Source organism: Pelophylax lessonae (assembly GCF_965119305.1).
Source record: "Pelophylax lessonae genome assembly, chromosome: 10".
Lineage (NCBI taxonomy): Eukaryota > Metazoa > Chordata > Amphibia > Anura > Ranidae > Pelophylax > Pelophylax lessonae.
In genome coordinates, this window is record NC_138777.1 from 176,437,093 (window position 1) to 176,448,814 (window position 11,722).

At 46.6% G+C, this 11,722-nt stretch overlaps 1 protein-coding gene across 1 annotated transcript in view; it reads right to left on the reverse strand.

Annotated features, from left to right (window-relative positions):
* LOC309566015 (5-hydroxytryptamine receptor 3A-like) overlaps positions 1-7,409 on the reverse strand; it is a gene marked incomplete at both ends in the record, with an annotated part of 108,924 nt that extends 101,515 nt beyond the window's left edge. The window contains 2 exons of the mRNA XM_082271034.1: positions 1,205-1,217; positions 7,365-7,409. Of these exons, the coding sequence (XP_082127160.1) occupies positions 1,205-1,217; positions 7,365-7,409 (58 nt within the window). The remainder of the gene's footprint in view (positions 1-1,204; positions 1,218-7,364) is intronic.
* Positions 7,410-11,722: the final 4,313 nt, after the last annotated feature.

The window sequence follows — 11,722 nt, forward strand, 5'->3', positions numbered from 1 at the left end:
AAGGTGCCCTCTGTATGGGCAACACTTGGATATCTCCAATCCTCCAAATGTTGACATCATTAATTTTGTTCATGTTTGAAAAAGGCATGTGTATCAGCAAACTTTTAATCCAAAGACATGAACAAAATACAAAAGATGCCCCATAAAGTCAATATGTAGCAATATTGTGAGCTAAAGCTCTATTTGTTTGTTGGGCATACTTTGCTAATTAGCCAAGTATAAGGGATATATATATATATACCTTCAGTTAAATGTGTAGTAAAATGGTAACACTTGGCCATACCCATATGGAAGAAAAGGTAGTATTTGCAATATATTTCTAAAAACATTCTTTGGAAACACATAAAATATTGTCAAAATTGTGACATTTCCTTGATATGTGTGAAATGCTAATAATCTTTCTTTGAAATATGTTTTACATCTATTTTTTTTCTATCTGACGACCAATTCCCCAATGTAATATTTTGTGGGTTTTTTCAGAGAATGTGGAGGTTCTATATAAACACTGTAGATTTGACTGCTATGATTTCGGAGTTAGCAGGAAAGGTGTATGGAATGTGATGGTGTTTACTAAAGGATCCCTTGTTGGAAGTGTGCATGTTTTTCCAATTCCGCCGGTTTTTGCCATTTTCTATGGGCGAGACAGCGGATTTGCAAGCGGTATTCAAAAAAAAATTGACCCAAAATCGCGCTGGCGAAATTTTTTGAGCCAATTTGACGTTGCGCATGCGCACATTCGCGAGTTCGCAGCTCGCGGCTGGAGGAGCTGTTTAACCTTTCCAGATATCTCTCTTTCTAAGTCAGTTTTTGAGATTTTTTAAACGCAAGTCATCTCCAAATTGACTTCCACACCTTCCACAGTGATTTGGGATTTTTGGGGGTACAGGGGAAAATTTGGCTAAACTTTAGTCGAGCTTTTAGCTGGCGTGGTTTTAAGTCGCGCTCTGACCATATTGCATCTTAATGAATCTCACACTAGGCGCTATTTTCCGCCCGCCGTTCTTTGAATGCCAATTTCAGACTTAAATAATCGCCGCTTCGCAAAATCACGCCGAAACGCCAATTCGCCGTACTATGAATCAGGCCCATATATTGTATAACCACACATACACTACTATATTAAGTTGTGTTCACAACAACAATTACGTGTTAAAATGTAATGCATTTCTGTATATTGACATTGAGTCAATAAGCTTTGCCTTACAGGTTGCATTTATCTGCCAGAAAGATAAAGATAAAGATAAAGATAAAGATAAAGATAAAGATAAAGATAAAGTAAACACTGCAAGGATGGACAGCACATTTTATCAGCACTATACATATCTGTGGACAATATCTAATAAAATAATTATTTTCTGTGTACTGTAGTATGGCAAGCCTTTAAACAGTGGTAATTCCCAAAAAATTCTAACTTTGGTTTTCCCCACAGAGCTCAGTCAATGGCATCTGCTGGAGTCCCAGGTACCCTGGAAAAATTGCAAGTAGTGTATTAACTTATTATGCAACTGAGTGTATCTCACGTAGGAAACAAAACACAAAAAAAATACAATACAATTTTCTGTCTTTGGTAAAAAATGCTACGTGGTATATCACTTACCTAGGAAGATGGAAGAGAGCAAAAGGATCAGCATTTGTGGAGACATTTTAATAGAGGATTCAGTATAGCTCCAGAAGTCCCCTCATCGTGTAAGTCATTGTAGAATCGGCTGTGGGAGGGATGTAAAAGCATACAAAGTATATTCAAAAAGTGGAAAAACTTGTTTCCCATCATCATCGCTATCCTTCGGTAAATATAAGTGGGCAAGTTTTACATAACTTGAATTGTCATTTGATGACTGAAATATTGATTTAATGCTTGCAGTATTTCCTCGGGTTAGGAGTGACTTTTAGCAAAACTGCTGTTCCATTATTAGAGTAGTTGCCAGAGAAACCATAATAGTTTTGTGAATTTTTTTTTTTTCTTTTTAACTATTTATAGCCTTTCTATCTGATTGTTGCTACTGTATACAATCTTTTATAAGTAAACATTTAACACACGACAAAGAAATTGTAGAACAATATAAATTAGCTAAGGGTACGGCACTGACGGACTGGAAGCTCGCTTTGTCTGACTAATACCTTAAAGTAATTCTGAAGGCTACATTTTTATTCTTTAACCACTTCAATACAGGGCACATTCACCCCTTCCTGCCCAGGCCAATTTTCAGCTTTTAGCGCTGTTGCAATTTGAATGACAATTGCGCGGTCATGCAACACTGTACCTAAACCAAATTTATGTCAATTTTTTCCCATGAATAGAGCTTTTTTTTGGTGGTATTTGATCACTGCAAGGTTTTTTTCTTTTTTGCTAAACAAATAAAAAAAGACCGAAAAGTTTGAAAAAAAAAACGTTTTTTGTTTATGTTATAAAATTTTGTAAATAAATACATTTTTCCTGCACTGACGAGCACTGATGAGGCCGCACTGACAGGTACTGATGAGGAGGCACTGATGGGGTGGCACTTATGGGGTGGCCAGTGGCGGCCAGCTGATAGGGGGCGCAGGGGTGCCGCCCCCCCCCCCAAAAAAAAAGAAAAAGAAAAAAAAAAGATTTAAAAAAAAAAAAAAAATTTTGCCCACAAGGGGCGCCCGCCTCATTGGTGCCTATGGGGGGTGGGGTTTTCCACCCGCAGAGGCGCCGAGAGGTGGCCTTCTGGGGCGTAACTGTAGCGCAGAGCACTGCGCTACACCCACCCCCCTTTTGGAGCCCGCTCCATTGGTGCCTATGGGGGGGAGGGGTTTTCCACCCGCAGAGGCGCCGATTGGCGGCCTTCTGGGGCGTAACTGTAGCGCAGAGCACGGCGCTACACCACCCCCCTTTTGTGATGTCTTGGATCATGATTGGTCCAGACTCCAGCCTGGACCAATCATGATTCAGGACATCCATGCTGACCTCGTTGGGGGCGGTGCCGGTGCGTGCATCAGTCACTCACCGTCACCGCCCGGTCAGCTTCCCGCCGCCGCCGCGAGGAGGGGAGAAGCCGCCGCCGCCGCAAGCCGCTCTGCAACATCCGATCGAGGAGGGGAGAAGATCCAATCGGCAAAAGAGCTGCCCGCAGTGCCGGAGAAGTCGGGGTGTCCAGTGTCGGCGAGCACCATGTGGGGGAGCTGTCCTTCTTGAGCCAGGAGCGACGTGTCTTCAGCAGTCTGTCCGGTCAGGTGAGCCAGCCCAAGAGCAGGTAAGTGACATGACCTGTGACATGACCTATGACCTGACCTGTGACATGACCTGTGACCTGACCTGTGACATGACCTGTGACATGACTGTGACCTGACCTGACATGACTGTAACATGACCTGTGACATGACTGTGACATGACCTGTGACATGACTGTGACATGACTGTGACATGACCTGTGACATGACCTGTGACCTGACCTGACATGACTGTGACATGACCTGTGACCTGACCTGTGACATGACCTGTGACATGACTGTGACCTGACCTGACATGACTGTGACATGACCTGTGACTTGACCTGTGACTTGACCTGTGACCTGACCTGTGACCTGACTGTGACATGACCTATGACATGACCTGTGACATGACCTGTGACTTGACCTGTGACCTGACCTGTGACCTGACCTGTGACATGACTGTAACATGACCTGTGACCTGACCTGTGACATGACCTGACCTGTGACATGACTGTGACATGTGTGACATGACTGTGGTCAGGTGGTCACTGTGCATTAATGGGGACATGCTGGTCAGGTCACTGTGCATAGATGGGGGGACATGCTGGTCAGGTCACTGTGCATTAATGGGGACATGCTGGTCAGGTCACTGTGCATTAATGGGGACATGCTGGTCAGGTCACTGTGCATTGATGGGGACATGCTGGTCAGGTGGTCACTGTGCATTGATGGGGACATGCTGGTCAGGTGGTCACTATGCATTGATGGGGACATGCTGGTCAGGTGGTCACTGTGCATTAATGGGGACATGCTGGTCAGGTGGTCACTGTGCATTAATGGGGACATGCTGGTCAGGTGGTCACTGTGCATTAATGGGGACATGCTGGTCAGGTCACTGTGCATAGATGGGGGGACATGCTGGTCAGGTCACTGTGCATTAATGAGGACATGCTGGTCAGGTCACTGTGCATTAATGGGGACATGCTGGTCAGGTCACTGTGCATTGATGGGGACATGCTGGTCAGGTGGTCACTGTGCATTGACGGGGACATGCTGGTTAGGTGGTCACTATGCATTGATGGGGACATGCTGGTCAGGTGGTCACTGTGCATTAATGGGGACATGCTGGTCAGGTGGTCACTGTGCATTAATGGGGACATGCTGGTCAGGTCACTGTGCATTAATGGGGACATGCTGGTCCGGTCACTGTGCATGAATGGGGGACATGCTGGTCAGGTCACTGTGCATTAATGGGGGACATGCTGGTCAGGTCACTGTGCATGGATGGGGACATGCTGGTCAGGTCACTGTGCATGGATGGGGGACATGCTGGTCAGGTCACTGTGCATTAATGGGGACATGCTGGTCAGGTCACTGTGCATTAATGGGGACATGCTGGTCAGGTCACTGTGCATTGATGGGACATGCTGGTGAGGTCGCTGTGCATTGATGGGGACATGCTGGTCAGGTCACTGTGCATTAATGGGGACATGCTGGTCAGGTCACTGTGCATTGATGGGGACATGCTGGTCAGGTGGTCACTGTGCATTGATGGGGACATGCTGGTCAGGTGGTCACTATGCATTGATGGGGACATGCTGGTCAGGTGGTCACTGCGCGTTAATGGGGACATGCTGGTCAGGTGGTCACTGTGCATTAATGGGGACATGCTGGTCAGGTCACTGTGCATGGATGGGGGACATGCTGGTCAGGTGGTCACTGTGCATTGATGGGGACATGCTGGTCAGGTCACTGTGCATTGATGGGGACATGCTGGTCAGGTGGTCACTGTGCATTGATGGGGACATGCTGGTCAGGTCACTGTGCATTGATGGGGGACATGCTGGTCAGGTCACTGTGCATTAATGGGGACATGCTGGTCAGGTCACTGTGCATTGAATGGGGACATGCTGGTCAGGTCACTGTGCATTGAATGGGGACATGCTGGTCAGGTCACTATGCATTAATGGGGACATGCTGGTCAGGTCACTGTGCATTGATGGGGACATGCTTGTCAGGTCACTGTGCATTGATGGGGGACATGCTGGTCAGGTCACTGTGCATTAATGGGGACATGCTGGTCAGGTCACTGTGCATTGAATGGGGACATGCTGGTCAGGTCACTATGCATTAATGGGGACATGCTGGTCAGGTCACTGTGCATTAATGGGGACATGCTGGTCAGGTCACTGTGCATTGATGGGGGACATGCTGGTCAGGTCACTGTGCATTGATGGGGGACAGGCTGGTCAATCTTGAACCAACGTAATGATTGTTTGTTAAGTCACGCAATTTTTTACAGCGTTTTTTTGCCGCAAAGCAATACCTATTATATTTTTTTTTGCGCCCCCCCAAAAAATTTTGAGCACCAGCCGCCACTGGGGGTGGCACTAATATGCAGCACTGATGGGCACTGATAGGCAGCACTGATATGCAGCACTGATGGGCACTGATATGTGGCACTGATAGGTAGCACTGATATGCAGCATTGGTGGGCACTGATAGGCGGCACTGATGGGCACTGATAGGCAGCACTGATGGGCACTGATAGGCACTGATAGGTGGCACTGATAGGCAGCACTGATGGGCATAGGTGGGCGGCACTGATAGATGGCAATGATGGGCACTGGTGGGCGGCACTGATAGATGGAAATTAAATTATTCAGAGACTACTCTTTAAAGGATACCAGTTTAGTGTTACACAGGACATCTAGTGCTAAAATTATTGCTCTTGCTACAACGTTTAAAGCAATACCTCACATGTGATGTGTGGTGGGAATGCTAGTTATTTATCTGTGCACAACCTACATATGCATTTGCCTTCGTGCACGACAGTAGGGGGACAAAGGCGCTTTCCATTTTTTTTCTAATTTATTACTTATCAATTTTCTTTTTTTACACTTCTTATTTTTTTTTGTTCACTTTTATGGCTATCACAAGGGATGAATTTGATCCCTTATGATAGCTGGAGCAGTGACAGGTCCTATTTATAGAGATCTGGGGATGTTCCGATCCTCAGTCATCTCTATGGTTAGCTGGCAGAACCACTGGATTCAGTCCCGGGCTCCCTAGTAGGACAGGAGAATCTACTTTGCCCCTTCCACTGCCAGTAAAAATGATCCAGAGGCTAATTAGCTATCACTAAATTAGCCGCTAGGATTGCTTTTACATTACTGAGCATTGCTGGATAAAAAAATAGATGCTGGGATGATGCCTGTAGCTGCAGGCATTATCCCGGTAGAACCACTTCAATCGGGCGATGTATGGGTACATCACGGAGGCTGAAGTAATTAAATTATCTCCTATTTTCAGGTTTACATATGAGACAGCCACCTGTCACACTTAAAATCTGTTAAAAATTACACACTTGCCCTAGGCATTAAGGTTTAAAATTCTGATAGAAAGGGTTACATGACATAAACGCTGAAATCAATGCCATCTAGAACTGCTCTTTCACAACAATGGGAGAATGCCAGGTCCAACAGGAATCGATCTCCAAGGAAGTGCATCATTGCTGAGGACCAGCCAGTACCAGTCAGACCACTGGCCAGGGAGTATCAGGAGCTGCCACATGTACCATCTTATTGAGTGAAATGGAAGCAGGAGAGGACACTACAATCCTACCCTGCTCCCACTCATTTAATTCAAGCTGCATCAGGACATGGAGGAAGCAAAGCAATTCATGCCCCCTTTGCAGAGCAGTGATAGCTGTTTTTCTTGCACAGGATGGAGACAGATGGGTGGATTGAGTTCTGGGAGATACCCTTCCTCTGTGGAGAAGACGTCGTCAACCTTGAGTTTGTTTATAATATTGATGAATCTGGTAATTTCCATTTGGTCCTCTATGTCTAACATCTTTTCTGTTTCCTTAGATCCCTAAAATCAGAAGACACCTGGTGAGAAATCTTTAAACAGGGAGACAGGACCACCAACCACCTTGCCTTTACATTAAAAAGAGAGATGCGAGCCTGGCAGGGCCGGAAAAAGAGAGGTGCAAGCCTGGTGGGGGCCGCAAAGAGCGAGAGGTGCGTGCCTGGCCTGGCCGAGATGTGGCAATGTCCGATAATTGCTTGGTGCTGGCGGAGGGTGACCAAGGTTTTTCCCTCGGTCCTGTCCAATGCTGTGCCATGCACCCTCATGGTGTGTTTACTGTTAGTGTTGGATGAGGAGAGGTGGCCGAGACATACTAGGACTATGTTACTGGAGTCAGTGTTTATGACCCGTAAGGTCATTGCCCTTAAGTGGATTCAATACACTCCTCCCTTGATACATATGTGGTTACAGTTGGTTAATCAGGTGTTGCCATATGAAAAACTTGTGTTTGAACGTAGGGGTTTCCCAGCCAAATTTGATAAAGTGTGGGGGGTGTGGTGCTCCTCTGACCTTACCATCTCCTCTACCTAGGGCCCTCTATACAAGTATAGATTCCCTGTGGTTTTCTTTCTCCGTATGTTTTTTTGTACCTTGTCCGGTTCTTTGACCCTATGCCATAATGTAATGCAGCATGCTGCTTGATTTGTTTTCTTGCATTCACTGTAATTTAATGTACCGCTTAATTTTGTACATTATTTTCTTTGTTTGGTGCTCCTGTTAAGTGCCATGTTTGTATGTACCATAAGCTTTCTATCCTTCAATAAAAGAGTTTAAAAAAAAAAAAGAGGTGCGAGCCCGGCGGAGACCCATAGAGAGAGGTGTGTGCGAGCCCGGCGGGGCCGGAGAGAGAGCGGTGCGAGCCTGGCAGGGTCGCAGACAGAGAGGTGCGAGCCCAGCGGGGCGGCAAAGAGAGAGCAGCCAGCCTAGTGGGGCCCCAAAGAGAGAGGTGCGTGCCGCACGGAGATGCAGAGAGAGAGGTGTGAACCCGGCAGGCACGCAGAGAGGGTGGTGCAAGCTCAGCAGATCCGCCAAGAGAGAGGTGAGAGCCAGGTGGGCCACAGAGAGAGAGGTGCAAGCCCAGCGAGGCCGCAGAGATAGAGGTGCGATCCGGTGGAGCCAGAGAGAGGCGTGAGCCCGGCGGAGCCGCAGAGAAAGAGGTGCGAGCCGGGGGCGTGGCTAGCGTCGGCATGGGCAGATGTGCTTGAGAGTGGCTCCATCAGCCGCTCACAGAATCTGCTGTAATCCTGCTTGTTCTTAGCTGCTCTCTCTCACAAAAGTGTCCCTCCGTGGCACACCCTCCTGCCGAAATGAGCAAGGATCGCTCCTCTGTCCCAGTGGAACGCCTGAAAGAGTTTGCCTGCATGGAGAAGCAAGATGGTCGTGGCCCTCCACTGACTCGGAGCAGTGGCGAAGTTGCGCGGGACCCTTTGAAACCTGGCGTCTCGTCGACTGAGAAATCGGGTAAGCTCACCCTGGAGCAAGTGAATGCCCAGCTCTTAGAGTCCATCACTGCTTGTAACACTTCTCTAACGGGCAAAATGGAGGAAATTAGGGTGGACATAGGCCTCATGCGCCATGATATGCAGAAGGTGCTGGAGAGGGTGACAGAGACTGAGTGGAGGATATCCTCCATTGAGGATTACTTTTCCTCTTTCCCTGCCCGGGTGTCTGCTGCAGAAAAACAAATATCATTTTGGTTCCAGAAGGCTGATGACCTTGAAAATCTCCTTCGGCGCAACAATGTCAGAATTTTGGGGCTCCCTGAAAAGGCAGAGGGTCAGAACCCTGTAGACTTTATTGATGCCTGGATTAAATCTACTTTTCCTGGTGCACAGTTTTCCTCTGCTTTTGCGGTTAAACGAGCACACAGGGTCCCTGCTAAACCTCTCATACCTAGTGCTGCCCCTCGGCCATTATTAGCCAGGCTGCTGAATTGTAAGGACTGGGATCTGATACTCCACAAGGCCCACCACAAAGGCCAGCTGCAGAGGGCCACATTCACAGAAATTAAGAGGAAGCTGAGAGAGAATGGGATTATTTACTCAATGTCCTACCTGGCTAGACTGAGAGTGATTGATGGAAGTCGTGTCCTCTTTTTCAACACCCCAGATGCTGCCCAGGACTGGTTCAACATGAACGTTCGCCCGCCATAGCTCTGCGATTCAGATGTCTGCCCTGGAAACCTACCTGTTTTTGAAGTTCCTGCTGTATCCAATCCGGTGTGCCTGGAGTTTTTTTTTGCTACCTCAGTGAGTTGAATCACTTTTATTTCGCTTGGTTCCCCCTTCTTTTTATTTTTGACTTTTCATTTCCCTTCTTTTTCATTTTTTAATGAGTTTATGCTTTGCTGCATCGTCAGCGCCTGACTCAGCTCTGCAGCTTGGAACTGGAATAACTTTGCATTTGCTTTCATATTGCCTGTATGACCTGCAGGTGTGTCCCTGTTTTTGAGCTGCAAAATTTTCATCCTCCAATGTTGGGCTCCACTGCTCTCTACTGGCCAATTTTGTAACTCCTTTTGTGCCTTCACTCATCCTGCTCTAGCTCAGTGGAGTGCTGACTGTGAATTTTTGATGCTGACTTTTGCTCCCTGTTTTTGCATCCCCCCCTTTTTTTTCTGCTTCATGCTATGTGTGTGTAGATACATACAATGTTATAGGATAAGTGCTGTTATAACATTTTCTTTGACTATGAGAGCTCTGAACCAGCCGGCCCCACAAATTGCCCCCACATATGCTGCAGCATTGTGTGGGCAATGCCCCATTGAAAATGTATATACATGTATATATACATGTTTCACTTGTTCTTGTCAGTTTATTTTTTTCAGCATAATTTGCTGATTGGCCCGGAGTTCCGGGTACCTCTTTTACCATTTATTTTCAGGTACATCTATGTTTCTGTGGCTATGCTGCTCCCCACTAGTGATGGACGAACATCGGCCCGGGGCGGTTCGCAAACGCCAGCCGCAAATTTTCTCAAAAGTCAGCGAACAGCGAGTTCACGGCGGGCCCCATTGACTTTAATGGGAGGCGAACTTTAAAAACCTTTAGGTCATATTTGCAGCCACAAAAGACGTACTAGCTGTGCACAAATAGTCCCAGCACATGGACAATGTCATAACAGAAGTATTGCAATTGAAAAAGTTGCCCTAAATGTATTTATTTTTTTTACAGCAAAAAATATATATATTTTTTTCATAAATCAGCCAGAACTGACAGCAGCCGGTAAATACATTGTCTAATACATATAGGGTCCATTCACACATCTGTAAAATGGGTCCGTATCCATTCCACAATTTGGCGGAACCTTTACAGACCCATTGTTTTTCATTTCCAGTCTGAAAAATTAGGCGTTCACAGGATAAAGAAGTAAGGGTCGGCCATTCTAGGCCCCAAAAATTAACCACCATGCGTTTACCTGACAGCTAAGAACGTAGTATTCTGTGGCTGAAGGTACATTAGGCATTCACAGGTAACAGAAGTAAGTGTCGGCCATAAAAGGCACCAAAAAAATAGCCCACATGGGTTTACCTGACAGCTAAGAATGTAGTATTCTGTGGCTGAAGGTACATTAGGCTTTCACAGGATACAGAAGTAAGTGTCGCCCATTCCAGGCCCCAAACATTAGCTCACATGGATTTACCTGACAGCTAAGTATGTAGTATTCTGTGGTTGAAGGTACATTAGGCATTCACACAGTATACAGAAGTGTCGGCCTGTATAGGCTGCAAAAATTAGCTCACATGGTTTGAACTGACAGCAAAAAACGTAGTTTTTGATGGCTAGAGGTATGGTTGGTGTTCACAGTACACAGAACCGTAAGTGTCGGCCTGTATAGGCTCCAAAAATTAGCTCACATGGTTTGAACTGACAGCAAAAAACGTAGTTTTTGAAGGCTAGAGGTATGGTAGGCGTTCACAGTACACAGAACCGTAAGTATCGGCCTGTATAGGCTCCAAAAATTAGCTCACATGGTTTAAACTGGCAGCAAAGAACTTAGTATTTGGTGGCTGGAGGTACATTAGGCATTCACAGAAAAAATAATTGTCGGCCATGAAAGGCCCCAAAAATTTGCCATTCAATGGACATGAAATGCCTTTTATGCCGCTGTATGTAGCGAAGCCAAGGACCAGGAATTGTTGGGGGTGGAGGAATTTCGATGAAACCTGGTCTACTGGTCACATGTGTTGAATTCCTCAGAGATCCATGCCTTTTTATAAATGTGAGGTTGTCTACACTGTCATGAGCTAGGCAACAGGACACTGGATGGGGGGCAAGCCAACATTTCCATTGCAAATTGTGCAAGCTCTGGCCAGAGGTCAAGCCTGCCCACCCAGTAGTCCAGGGGTTCATCACTCCTCAGAGCGTCCACATCGGCCGTTAACCCGATGTAGTCGGACACCTGTCGGTCTAGGCGTTCCCTCATGCTGGATCGGGAGTACAGCTGTCGATGGTTCGGCTGAAAGAAGGATCTCATATCTGAAGTGACCAAGACATCTTCCAACCGCCCTCTTCTTGCAGGCGTTGTTGGATTGCTACCCGCAACTGTCTCTCTGTGACTGGAAATTCCTCTGCCAGCGCACGGAAAAGCAGAATGCAGCATTTCCCGCAGCAAGGCCTGGAAGTGCTGCATTCTGACCGCCCTCTGTGATTGTGGTAACATTTCCGCCATT